Raw genomic sequence first — 12,290 nt, 5'->3', positions numbered from 1 at the left:
ATATCCGCCGCTGAAAGACAGCCACTGCACTGCAGGACTTCAGTGACAGTAACCGCATCTACCTCCAGGTCTGCCTGGTCCAGGCCTTCGGTGCTCCGAAACGTGAGACACCGTCTGCGTGAAGAGCCCTATATAAGTGCAAGTTGTCGTCGTTGTCGGTGTCTGGTGCAGTGACTCTTTTCCGTACCTTTTGACGCATTTTATTTGCGATCTTATATGTTTTCGGCCACAAAATTCACACTTTAAAGTACTGTATAATCCTGTGAAGCGTTTTGAGACATTTCAACGACTTGGTAATGCGCTATATCAAATGCAAGGATTATTATTAATATAATTTTGTTGTTATTTTCTGCTGCCTGCCCCCACCCACCCCTTCATACACACACACACCTTATGATATCACTCTGGGTAAGTGAATCAAACATTGAGGAACAGGGATTATTGATCAGTGCTGCTTTCTCACAGTGAAAGGACAAATGCTCCTCCTGAGCTCATGGTGAAACTTAAAGTTGCTTGCTATGCACAAATCACAATTTTATTAGAGGGTTTGGGATATCCACACAGAAACAGACAATACACCCACACAGGGAAACAACAACAACAAGATTACATTTGTATAGTGCCTTTCATGTCAGGAGGACATCCCGGGGTGCTGAAACGGACTAGACACACAGGAACAGACAAAATGCATCCACATATCCACGGCCCCCACCCCACCCACCTCCCTACACACACACAGTCAAGATACACACACAGAAATAAACTAAGTACACACACCCACAGACTAGATACAAACACTAGACTAAGCACACACACTTACTGAAATAGACAAATCACACACACAAACAAAGACACGGAGCCCGAGCACTGGGGGCTGTTTGCTTGAGTTCAGCGTAGATTGAGTTGTTAGATTACAAACTGATGCTTATCTTGCATCCACCTGTGAAAACACACTCTTAGAAATCACAGCATCAGAGGCTTTGCATTGCTGTAGGAATCCTCGCACGTGTGTTAGCATTCGGTGGCACCTGCAGCTGGGCTCTGGCAATCTAACTAACAGTGTTTCCACAACCATGAAACCAAAAGCTGATCACCCCAAACTGACAGAACGGTGGATTGCTCACACTTCTGAGAGATGTACTCTTTTTCTCCTCTTGAATGTGTGCTCATCTGTGTAAATGATGAAACGCCCTCCCCCACCCCAATCTAAAGCTGACACACGGTCTATCATTTTAATGACAGCCAATTCCTGCTTCACTAGTGTATGCGCCAGCACCAAAACTCATAAAACTGTTCACAGAATGGCAAACTTTTCTTTTCTGTGAAGGCTCCAATTTCCCCATCAGTCTGAATTATGACGACTTATCTGATTTATTTGTTCATTTATATATTTGTGCGTTCCCTCCCAACAACAACTTGCATTCATATAGCGCCCTTCACACTGGGTAGCATGGAGTCTGACCCCGAGCCAGTGGGAGAGGGAGGGGGGAGGTGACCGTAAGCACGATCAAAAAGGAAGGTCTTTAGGCGGGATTTGAAAGTGGGGAGGGAGGGAGCAAGGCGGAGGGATTGAGGGAGAGATCCAGAGTTTCGGAGCGATACTGGAACAGAGGGGACGAGAGACAAACAAGAGGCTGGAGCCAGCTGAGCGGGCTGGGAGACGTAAGCCAAAACCTACATGGTGTTTAAACATGAACCAAGAAGATGTCTGCCTTTCCACTTGCTCTGTTTCTTTGAGAGCTCCTAACCTCCTTCAAACACCGTTCCTGATGCTAACTCTAGTCGAGGAACTAGGCATGAAACATCATGGTGAGAAACTCACAGACTCATTCTGGAACCACAAAGTACATTTAATGGCAAAAGGAAAATAAAACACTCTACATACATACATCATGGAGATTAAACCTCCATGGGAAGACATGCTCACCGAAAAGATTTTCTTTTTACTTAAAAGATCATTCATAAAATACCGAATCCGTAAATGCATTTTATATTACGAAGCAAAATGTGTTGAGAATCTTTACACTTAAAATCACATTTTGCTGACTTAGTGTGAGACGTCAGTTATCCGGGATGTGGTTTTTAAAAAATGCAACAGTTTTCCATGTTCAACAAGACTTGTAAGTTCCCACGTTCTGAAGAGTGAAGCTGAAGATAAATACGTGTGGTAGAGATCATTCGGGATGCGCAGTGTCAGACAAATGGTTCTTAATTACAGAGTAACAGCAGGTCACACAGTTAGATAAAACGGCTATTTTTTCCCTCTCTATCTCCCCCTGCCAAGACTGCAACTTTGAATATTAAATAACAAAAGCTTGACATGTTGAAAGGTCAGTTGTGTGTCCATCATCGATCGGTCACTGACACTGAGTGCTCAGCACCTGCCATGGCTTCTTTTCTTCCCAAGAACACGTTTAGCTGCCTGACCCCCTCAGCTCAGTCTTCAGTGCAGTTTAAAACAAATATCCCTCTGATGTGGATGTGTCATGCCTTTAAATCTTCCAATACACCGTGGCACAGAATATAGTGTGCAGGCTGGACCTTTAGTAAGAGCGATGTGAACAAGAAAGAGTTTGGAGGCCGAATCAGATGAGCCCGTGTTTCTGACAGCGTTATTCGGGAACTGCAATAGATTCGATAATCCGTTGAGGTTTCGTGTTGACTGCCAAACTGTCCACGGCAAAAATGCAGCACAGAGCAGGGACGAGGGTACAAAGCAGTCGGATGTACTAAAAACCACTTGCTAACAGCCAACGTGTATTCAAGCTGTATAGAGATTTTGGGGGGAAGTTAAGTGGTAGGAATGGAAACTGCAGGGGTGTAATTTCTACAAAAGGAACTTCCATCATTTTCTTAGCTCGTTATTGTTCATCTTGTCCAGTTTTTTCCTCTCGGGGCTTACCTCCACCAAATATGGCTGAGTTCGGATTGGCGACCTGGTTAAGGGGGGCAGCCACTGTGCGAGGTTTAAGTTGGAGCCTGGGTCTCTGTGCTCTTTCCTCTGTGCAGACAAAAGAAAAACAATTTCACAATATACCGGGTATAAATCCAGAACCACAAGATTCCTTATCTAGCTCACAATAAACGTACAGAGGCAAGTTTCTTATAAGGGAACTATAGATATGCCACGAAACAGAATACTGACAGCACAGCAAGTATTTACTCTGCAAATTAGAGCCAAGTGTTCACTGTAGATTGTTTGGGGTCTCAGGTTTGCTTTGATGAATGGTACGTGACACGTAAAGTTTTATGGTTTTGAAGGATTCATTAATGTTTCTCAGGTTTTGGTGAATTATGAAAAGTTAAATCAAAAGCCACGATGGCCAGTACTCTTGACGATGGTATTAAGGAATGTAAAGGAGTTCCATTGAGGCAAACCAATACACAGCACAGTACCTTCTGTTGGCTCTCTGAACTCCATGGAAGACCCATGAGGGGGTACATCTCTATAGCGACTTCCTCCTCCTCCCATCCCTCCTCGCCTCTCTCCAGAGCGACTACCTCTGGCTCTGTTTCCTCCAAACCCACCCAGTGAGCGGTCACTGAAGTCATCATCTCTGAAGCCTGTAAAAGGCACAATCCAAATTAGGCGAGGCCTGGAGAGACCCAATGATTATTTTCCCAGAGAGAAGCATAAAGCAAAGTGTTTATATATTTAACAAGAAGTTTCCTCCTGCATAACTGAATCATTCTGGATGTACGTCTTGTACGCCCTTTAAAAATGTACTGTTTATTGTATATTGCCTCCCTCATTCTTTCTCCCAAAATGCATCACCTCATACTTCTCTGCATTAAACTTCATCTGCCATGTGTCTGCCCATTTCACCAGTCTGGCTATGTCCTCCTGCAGTCTGCTGCCATCTTCCTCGCGGTTTACTACATTCCCAATCTAACATCATTCTGTCGGATTGCTTACACTGTACAGAGGACATCCAGGGATGAATCCACAGTGGTCCATACAGTTGCTGATCCTCAATGTTTACACTTATCTCTATAATCTTCCACTAGAGCTCTGAGTAGACAGTGTCCTGTTTATTTCCAAAGGAGTTACTCTGCACAGCATCAGCTGCTTATGCTACCAGTCTGCTTCCCTTACTTGTACTGGGGTGGTAGAATATCTTTTTTTTTCTGATGTGCATTTTCCTTAATGTTTCTATCCAAACCTCACCCTGGCTGGTTTGAGATCATTTCTGATGATTTGCCCAGTTACATTTCTGTAAACCCCTGGTCCTTATTGGAACAGATTTCTATGCTGCATATCTTTTGAGTAGCTCATAAACTGCAATACATTCAGTGAGGCAGATAAACAATGCTTCCTGCAACAGATCCTTCAGGTCACAGATGGCAATTGGATCCATCAGTTTAGAACTATCCAGTTGCTTCCTATTATCCAGTAATTATGGGAATTGAGGTACATATCAGTTATGATCTAACAGAATGGTGGAACAGGCTCGAGGGGCTGAATGGCCAACTCCTGTTCCTATTATTGACTTTACAATTGTGCCTTTTAACTGTAGGCATGAATTGCCAGCTTGCTCACAGCTCACAGTAATCTCAGAAATCATGTAACCTTCAAGGACCTTCAAACAATGTGAAAATGATATTCTGACCAATGCACAGAGCGACTTTTAATTCTGTACGCTGTTTTGTGAGATCGATTATAGTTTAATAAACAAGACTGCTGCTTCAATTCTTGCAGGATCGCATTTGATTGCTTTATCAAAATGTGGTTGTTGCATTGGTTTCAGCAATGAGGCAATATGCACATTGATGTCATTCTCCTATTAAAGGGGGAGGATGAATATCCCTGACAAATGTTCCAGCAGAAAAACAAAGAACCACCTGTAAATTTTACCATAAATTCTACTCAGATTTCCAGCCCTCAACTGCTGGAGCAACGGCCAGGAACCAAACTGAATAAAAAAGGGACAGACAAATCTTAATACTAAAGTCTTTCCCCAGTTCTATTTCTCCCCATAAGTGTGGTACAACACAAGTGGGCGATGCCATCACAAAGCAGCAGCAAAAATCACAGACACCATTTTATTTATTAGCCTTTATTTTGAAAATGTGATACACCTTGCGTAAAAGGAACTATTTGTGTGTGTGTGTTTATGTGTATTTGCTATGCCCTCTCTCCCTTGCTCCTTTGCTCTCAAATATCTGTAGGTTCTCCCCCATCCAGTAAACTGCTCTCAGGCTTGTCCTAATACTGCTCTGCTCTGCTCCCGGCATCCGGAATGTGTTCTGTTGCTTCTCTTGCTAGGCCATGCTGGATTTCATCACTTTCAGTTGATGAAGCAATTTGCAGAGAATAGCAGTTGCAGTAACTTGTTTCCTTATTTTTGCTCATCAGATTCTTTTACCCTCATCCTGTATTTCTCATCTACTTTCCTTCTTGAAGGGGTACGTGTAAATGTGATTCCTTTTTCTTTCATTGGGCACACGTGTGATCCATCCTTTTACTATTCCAATTCTCAGCAATTAGTGTTGAAACATTCCTGTGCTCAACAATCAAATCCGGGCACAAATGACATTAGATTTGTTTAAGTCAGCCACTCTGAGTTATAAACAGCTTGTCTAAGGGCTGTGACCTCTACAAACACATGTTAAAAAGATAACATCAGCTGCTCACCACACTCTGAACTCCCTGGGAGGAAAACAGACTTGGCTCAGTGAGCGTGGGCTGGAGTATCTGGTGGCTGAGGTGAAGCACACAACAGCCAATCTGTTTAGGTTTTGCAGGCAGGTTCCAGGGATTTCCTTGAAGATAAAGGTTTCATACATGAATAGCTGTGTGGCAATGATGAGCAAAGAGCTGAATGATCTAAAGCAGAAGGGGAAGAGTAAGGGGGCACTGGTACAACTGTTGGAAAGCTGGCATCTCCATATGACTTACACTGAAGGGAAGTTCCATTTACAAATTTGCCAGTGGAAGAGCACTGCAACCACTGTCATTGTCTCTTACCTTCACAACAACAGAGAGCGAAACAAAGGAAGACACACATTCTGAAAGTCAGAATGAAGAGTAGGTTTTAAATACTTCCACCTTAATAAAGTCAGCAGTGGCTGCTAGCTCAATAGCTACAAATCTTCACTGGGCTGAATGTTGAAAATAAGAGACTTTTGCAGACCATCAGTTCTGCCCGCTGCTTTCCTCCACGATATCTGTAAAGTTCCTAAACTTCCACTTATCTCAATGTCACATTGTATTCTGCCCAACCATCAGCCCACCATTCAGACGAGGAGACCTTTGCAATGACAACCTAATAACCCTTACATTTGGTACATTTACTACCTACCCAAGAGGAAAGCAAACCTGGGCCTCCAGACCATTGCAGGCAGAACATGGACTTGCAAAACAGAACAAGGGATTACCTGCCTGATCATGGGAACAATCACAAGAGGCAATTAGTATGTGAAGGTAGTAAAGAGGATGAGCGAAGTTAGCCACACAGCACAGAAGCAAAGAGGTTATTTCTGGCATGCTAAATGGGAAGATGGGAGATAAACAAATCAACAGCAGCGCCACATGGTCCAGCTCCAGCTCTTCTCTACCTGAACAGGTATAGATGTTGCTGCTGCTACAGTACACAAGGCGACGGTTGGGGAGGAACAAGACATTTCACCCTGTATTCTGCACAAAAGCATATCCAACAAAGCAATACTTTTTCACTTTCTTCAAAAACTTTTCAAAAGAATCAAATCAAAAGACTTACTTTTGTGCGGATATGTGTTAGCGTGTGCTTTTGTTCTATTCTGTCATGCTCATTTTTCTGCACGAGTTCTTCTTAAATGTGATTCCTCCCCTTTCCCAATCACTACGGTAAATCTTGATTTTTACATGAAGTTTACATGTTTGCTGATGAACTAAAGTTTCCTCGTTCAGGAATCATCACAGACAGTGGCATGCACATGTACCCATCACCCTATTCATTCCAACAAAATAAGCGCACCTGCCATTGCATTGTGATTGGTTCTACCCCCGTAAAATAATCAGAACTCCGATTTGAGATACTAAATGTGACCTCCGTAATAATGGGCACTGTACCTCTCTCGGCAGTTTAGGAAATTTGACACTGGCATCATAAGTCACCTTCAGATAATAAATTGGTCACCTGTGAAGAGGAGTGTCATTACATCAAAGTAACAAAGCAAAACCACCTGGATAGAATGATCACTAAGGCAACATTTTATCTCATAGTTAAATGTGCTTGGCTCAGTGCAAACAGGCCTGGATGAATATGTTTTGTGATGTCAGGCATTATGCACAGTGATGTTCTTTACCCTACTCACATAGGTTTGCACAATGTCAAGAGGTGTACAGATGGATATGTTGGTTATAGATGATGAATCCAAGGCATTAGGGAAGCTAACTACACCTAGGGAGAAAAGAGCGGTCCCTATTGTTGCACAGGGACTCCTGTTAACCTCACCTCCTCTGTCATCTGATCTCCTGAAGCCAAAGCCACCCTTCTCCTGCTTCCTGCCTTCTGCTATGTCAACCCGCAGAGATCGATCACCAAGAAGCTGTGAGAAGAGAGAAAGAAACACATGTATTTCCGTGGCTTCTTTATTTTTAGTTTCATAATACTGTTTTAATTGTTACCCTCTAATTGTAATCCTCTAGGCTTGCTATTTTTTTAAGAATACATTCTTTCATTTTACTCTACAATCCATTTCTCTACACCTTTATCTAAAGTGAGCTCTGTTAAAAAGCTGTTCTTTAGCTTCTTGATTGTGGGACTGGGTGTTAAAATATAATTGCAATATTATTTCCTGCTGAGGAATATGGGTACTTACTGCTCCGTCGTATGTCAAAGCTTCTTTAAGGGATTCCAAATCGTCAAATTCTACATAACAAAATCCTGCAAAAAAAAATTTAAGTTCTATCTCACACACAGAACTGACCAACACAGATGTATGTAAAATACATAGAAACGGATATGAGCAGGCAGTTGGGGTTACAATAGATAGCGCCAGCAGAGAAGCCAGAATAGACTCAATGGACCAAATGGATGTCTGTGCTGTCATTTCTGATTCGAGGTGAGGCTGTGACCGAAACCACTAAAAACTGCCCAAATAATACAAGTGGAGTCCTGTAGTGGGTGGAGATCTCGCCTCGCAAGCGAGAGGACCTGAGTTTGATTCCCGGGCAGGGCAAAACACTGGGCAAGTTTCCTTACTCCACATGCCTCTGTTCATCTAGCAGTAAGTAGGAACCCCGTTGTTAGTCGTTGTTAGGATCCCTTTTCCAGCAATAATCCCTTCAAAATAAATTTTAAATTTAAAAAAATAATTTGGTCACTCAATCCATGACTGTTATGGGACACTGCTGTACACAATTGGCTGCCGCGTTTCGCCCACAAAATACGCAGTCAATTCACTTTACAATATATTCTGTGAAGCGCTTCGAGATGTCTCGTAGAGGTGATAAAGTGGTATTTCAAATGCAAGGATTAGTATTATAAGTTTTCCGATTCTCTCCTCTCGTAAAATGATAACTCATCCCTGCTTTTCAATCTCCTTCTTGATCTCTGCCCTGATGCATCTCCCAATATGTCTTTTCCTAGTCAAAATAAATATCTTGCCAACTGTCCACTTTTCCCCCTCTATTTTACTGCACAATTATTGTGCTCCTATCCTGCAAATCACCTTCAGTCAAACAGGCGGATGACACAAAACTAGGAGGAAGTGTCAACACAGAGGACAACATTAAAAAAATACAGCGAGACATAGATAGGTTAGGTGATTGGGCAGGTAGGTGGCAGATGAAGTATAATGTAGGGAAGTGCAAAGTCATCCGCCTCGGGAGCAAAAACAGTAGAGCGGGTTATTTTTTAGAAGGGGAGAGATTGGAATGTGTTAGTGTCCAGAGGGACTCGGGTGTCCTTGTACACCAATCACAGAAAGTTAGTCTGCAGGTGCAGCAGCAATTAGGAAGGCGAACGGTATGTTAGCATTCATTATGAAAGGATTAGAGTAGAAGAGTAGGGAAGTCTTGCTGCAACTGTATAGGGCCCTGTGAGACCACACCTGGAATACTGTGTGCAGTTTTGCTCTCCTTATTTAAGGAAGGATGTACTTGCCTTGGAGGGGGTGCAGCGTAGATTTACTGGGTTAGTACCAGGGATGAACAACAACAACAACAACAAGATTCCATTTATAAAGCGCCTTTCACGTCAGGAGGACGTCCCAAGGCGCTGCACAGTTGGTTCATGACCCGAGCAGGGGGGAAATGGTCAGGGTGAGGGGAGGGAAGGAAGTGAGCGAGGAGGGGGAAGAGAGTCGAGAGGGGAGCTGAAGGCTCGGTCAAAGAGAATGAGTCAAAGGGGATGAGTTACGAGGATAGGCTGACCAATTTGGGTCTATATTCTCTAGAATATAGAAGAATTAGAGGAGATCTTATAGAAAACTATAAGATCATCAAAGACCATGATAGAGTAGATAGTGGGAGATTGTTTCCCCCGGTTGGAGAAACTAAAACCAGGGGTCACAACCTTAAAATCAGAGGCAGCCCTTTCGCACTGAGTTGAGGAAGAACTTCTTCACTCAAAGGGTGGTGAATGTATGAAACTCACTACCCAAAGGGCTGTTGACGCTCAGTCCTTGAACATATTCAAGACTGAGATAGATAGATTTCTTATTGCAAAAGGGATTAAGGGATATGGGGATAAGGCAGGTCAGGTTATTAGCTGGAGTTAGATTAGAAGATCAGCCATGATTGAATGGCGGGGCAGGCTCGAAGGGCCGAATGGCCTACTCCTGCTCCTACATGTTATGTTAGGCTGCCAATACTCACTGTCAAGACTCACGCACAAATAATGGCTGACGAGGTGAAGTACCCATGAAGGGCAGCTGTGTCCCACATACTGAAAGAGATCTTACAACCTTTGGCTGTGAAACATACAATCCAACATGTCCCTTATAATAATAATAATCCTTGCATTTGATATAGCGCTTTTCATGTCGGGAGGACGTCCCTTTTCACTGTATACCTTTAAACTTGTCTGTCTCTTTGTCTCGGACTAGTCGGACACTCCGTACATTTAGCTCTTTGAAGATTGCATCGATGTCGCCTTGGACTGTGTTGAAGGGTAGGTTTCCTACATAGGCTGTGTATGGGGGCTCTGTGGGTAATTCCTTCTGTTTCCGAGGACCGCCAACTGCACCACGTGATCTTTTTGAAGCAATACAAAACAAAATAAGCCCTCTGGCATTTACCCTGAATTAACAGTATTTTTCTGATCCAGTTCTCAACCCAGACTTATTAAGTGCTTGCAGCGAATATCCATGGAAAGCACATTTTAAACAGGGCAGCGGAGAGCACTGTTTCGAACAGTATGAAAGGTTGTTACAAGCTCACATTACAGACAGAACCCTATTCTTTATATATATATATACACACACACACTGTGAGGTAAAAAATGGTGCTTATCAAAGTCTGGGATGTTTCATGTTATGGAAAAATCTACTTTGCCACTTTAATGGCACCTTGCCTGGACACGCCACAGGTAGCCAGTACCAAGCCTGGACTCTGGAACAGGGACGTCTCAATAAAATCTTTCCCAGGGAAATAAGTGGTAATTTGGAGAACTCTTTGGTCAGGAAATCTAGAAAAAAATGTTCTTCTCTTTGTCAATAGTATTGAGCAGACAGACAGGGAATCAGTTTAATGTCTCATCCGAAGCATGGTGCCTCCAACAGTGCAGTAACTGACCATCAGACTCCCGAGGTGCGACTTGCACCTGCATTGCCTGACCCAGGGGTGGGGGGGGGGGGGGGGGGGAAAGAATGGGAATGATTGACCAAAATTGCAAACTGGGGGATGACAACAACAAGTCTTGCATTTAATTCAGCGCCTTACCATCTCGGGCCGTCTCAAAACACTTCACAGGATCATGACAACAACCCTGGCATCTGATACAGCGCCTCATCGCGTCTTCGAGACGTCTCAAAGCGCTTCGCAGGATATACTGTGAAGTGAACTGATTGTATATTTGTGGGAGAAACGCGGCAGCCGATTGCGCGCAGTGGAGTCCCACAAACAGTCGTGGATTGAAGTGACCAAATTTATTATTATTTATCATTTTTTTAAAGGGATTATTACCCCCCGATCCACCAATCCACTCACGACCAGGTTCCTGACTTGCTGCTCGGCGAGCAGCGGCGTGCGGAAGCAAGGAATCTCACCCAATGTTTCGCCCGGCCGGGAATCGGACCCAGACCCAGACCCTCTCGCTGGCGGGGCGAGCTCTCCAGCCACTGAGCCGCAGGACTCCACACACAACCTAAAGTGTAGTGACTGTATAGGCCAAGAGCAGCAACCGATTTGCGCGCAGTGGGGCAGCGAGGGAGGAGTGGGCGAGGGGCGCTGTATGAATGCAAGTTGTTGGCGTTGTTGTCGTTGTTGCTGTGATCCCCAGGGGTTTACCCGGCTTCCAACGCCTGCCTCACCGGCCCCCACCTCACTCCGACCCCCAGGCTCCTGGCTGACCGCAAGGCCCCGCGGTGTACCGGGGCCGGAGGAGCCGCCGCCGCCGCCGCCGAGCCCCGGGTCTGGCCTGGCTGGCCTCCCTGCCCCGCCCCACCCCACCCCGCCGCCGGGACCCGCTACCCACCCACGGCCGCCCCCGAAGCTGCTGTACTGCTGCTGCCGGTCATCGTAACTGTCGAAATCCGCCATGTCTGCTCCCGGCTCGAGCCTCCCCGAGGACCCCCGGCCTCACGCCGTCACCACAGCGACCGCGGGGCTGCCCGCCGCGTCCGCCCGTCTCCCCCACAAAAACAATTATTTTATGATTTTGTACCCAAGACTGGGAGCAGAGAAATATCACTGTCAACAGGTTCTCTCCGTGGTTTGAGCTTCATTTATATCATTCACTTGGGCTTCCCAACCCAACCACCAGGGCAGCCACTACCAACCCCCAATCCTTCAACCCAACACTGCTCCACCCCAACCAACAGTGCCATCAATCAACTCAACCCAACCCAATAAAAGACCTTGTGAAGTGCTGGAGGGAGCGTCATATTGATAGAGATGCCATCCTTGAATGAGACGTTATACCAAACCCCCATCAAGCGCACATTAAAAAAATCCTATGATACTATTGTTAAAAAAAAGTTTTTCTCCCAGTGTCCTGGATGCTAATGCTCCGAATTGATGATTCACGGCTTCGGTGGCTGCTCATGGAACACAACGCGGATGGCGCGATTGCCTGCAAGTACACAATCACACACACTTGACAACAATTCCCTGTGAAGCTCCTGGCAATGTTAATAGGCGCAAC

General features: G+C 44.7%; 1 protein-coding gene across 1 annotated transcript; it reads right to left on the bottom strand.

Moving 5' to 3' along the window:
• Window positions 1–1,834: 1,834 nt before the first annotated feature.
• On the bottom strand, window positions 1,835–11,829 carry eif4h (eukaryotic translation initiation factor 4h). Its single transcript, XM_007906155.2, has 6 exons — window positions 11,622–11,829; window positions 9,999–10,180; window positions 7,804–7,868; window positions 7,437–7,530; window positions 3,397–3,564; window positions 1,835–3,001 (listed from the first exon to the last, which is right to left on the bottom strand). Exons 1-6 carry the CDS (start codon window positions 11,684–11,686, stop codon window positions 2,862–2,864), a joined length of 714 nt encoding a protein of 237 aa, XP_007904346.1. The 5' UTR covers window positions 11,687–11,829; the 3' UTR covers window positions 1,835–2,861.
• Window positions 11,830–12,290: the final 461 nt, after the last annotated feature.

The sequence above is a fragment of the Callorhinchus milii genome, unplaced genomic scaffold, assembly GCF_018977255.1.
Source record: "Callorhinchus milii isolate IMCB2004 unplaced genomic scaffold, IMCB_Cmil_1.0 Scaffold10, whole genome shotgun sequence".
In the NCBI taxonomy this organism is placed as follows: Eukaryota; Metazoa; Chordata; class Chondrichthyes; order Chimaeriformes; family Callorhinchidae; genus Callorhinchus; species Callorhinchus milii.
Note: the sequence above shows the minus strand (reverse complement) of the source record. Positions and strands in the feature narration are given on the sequence as shown.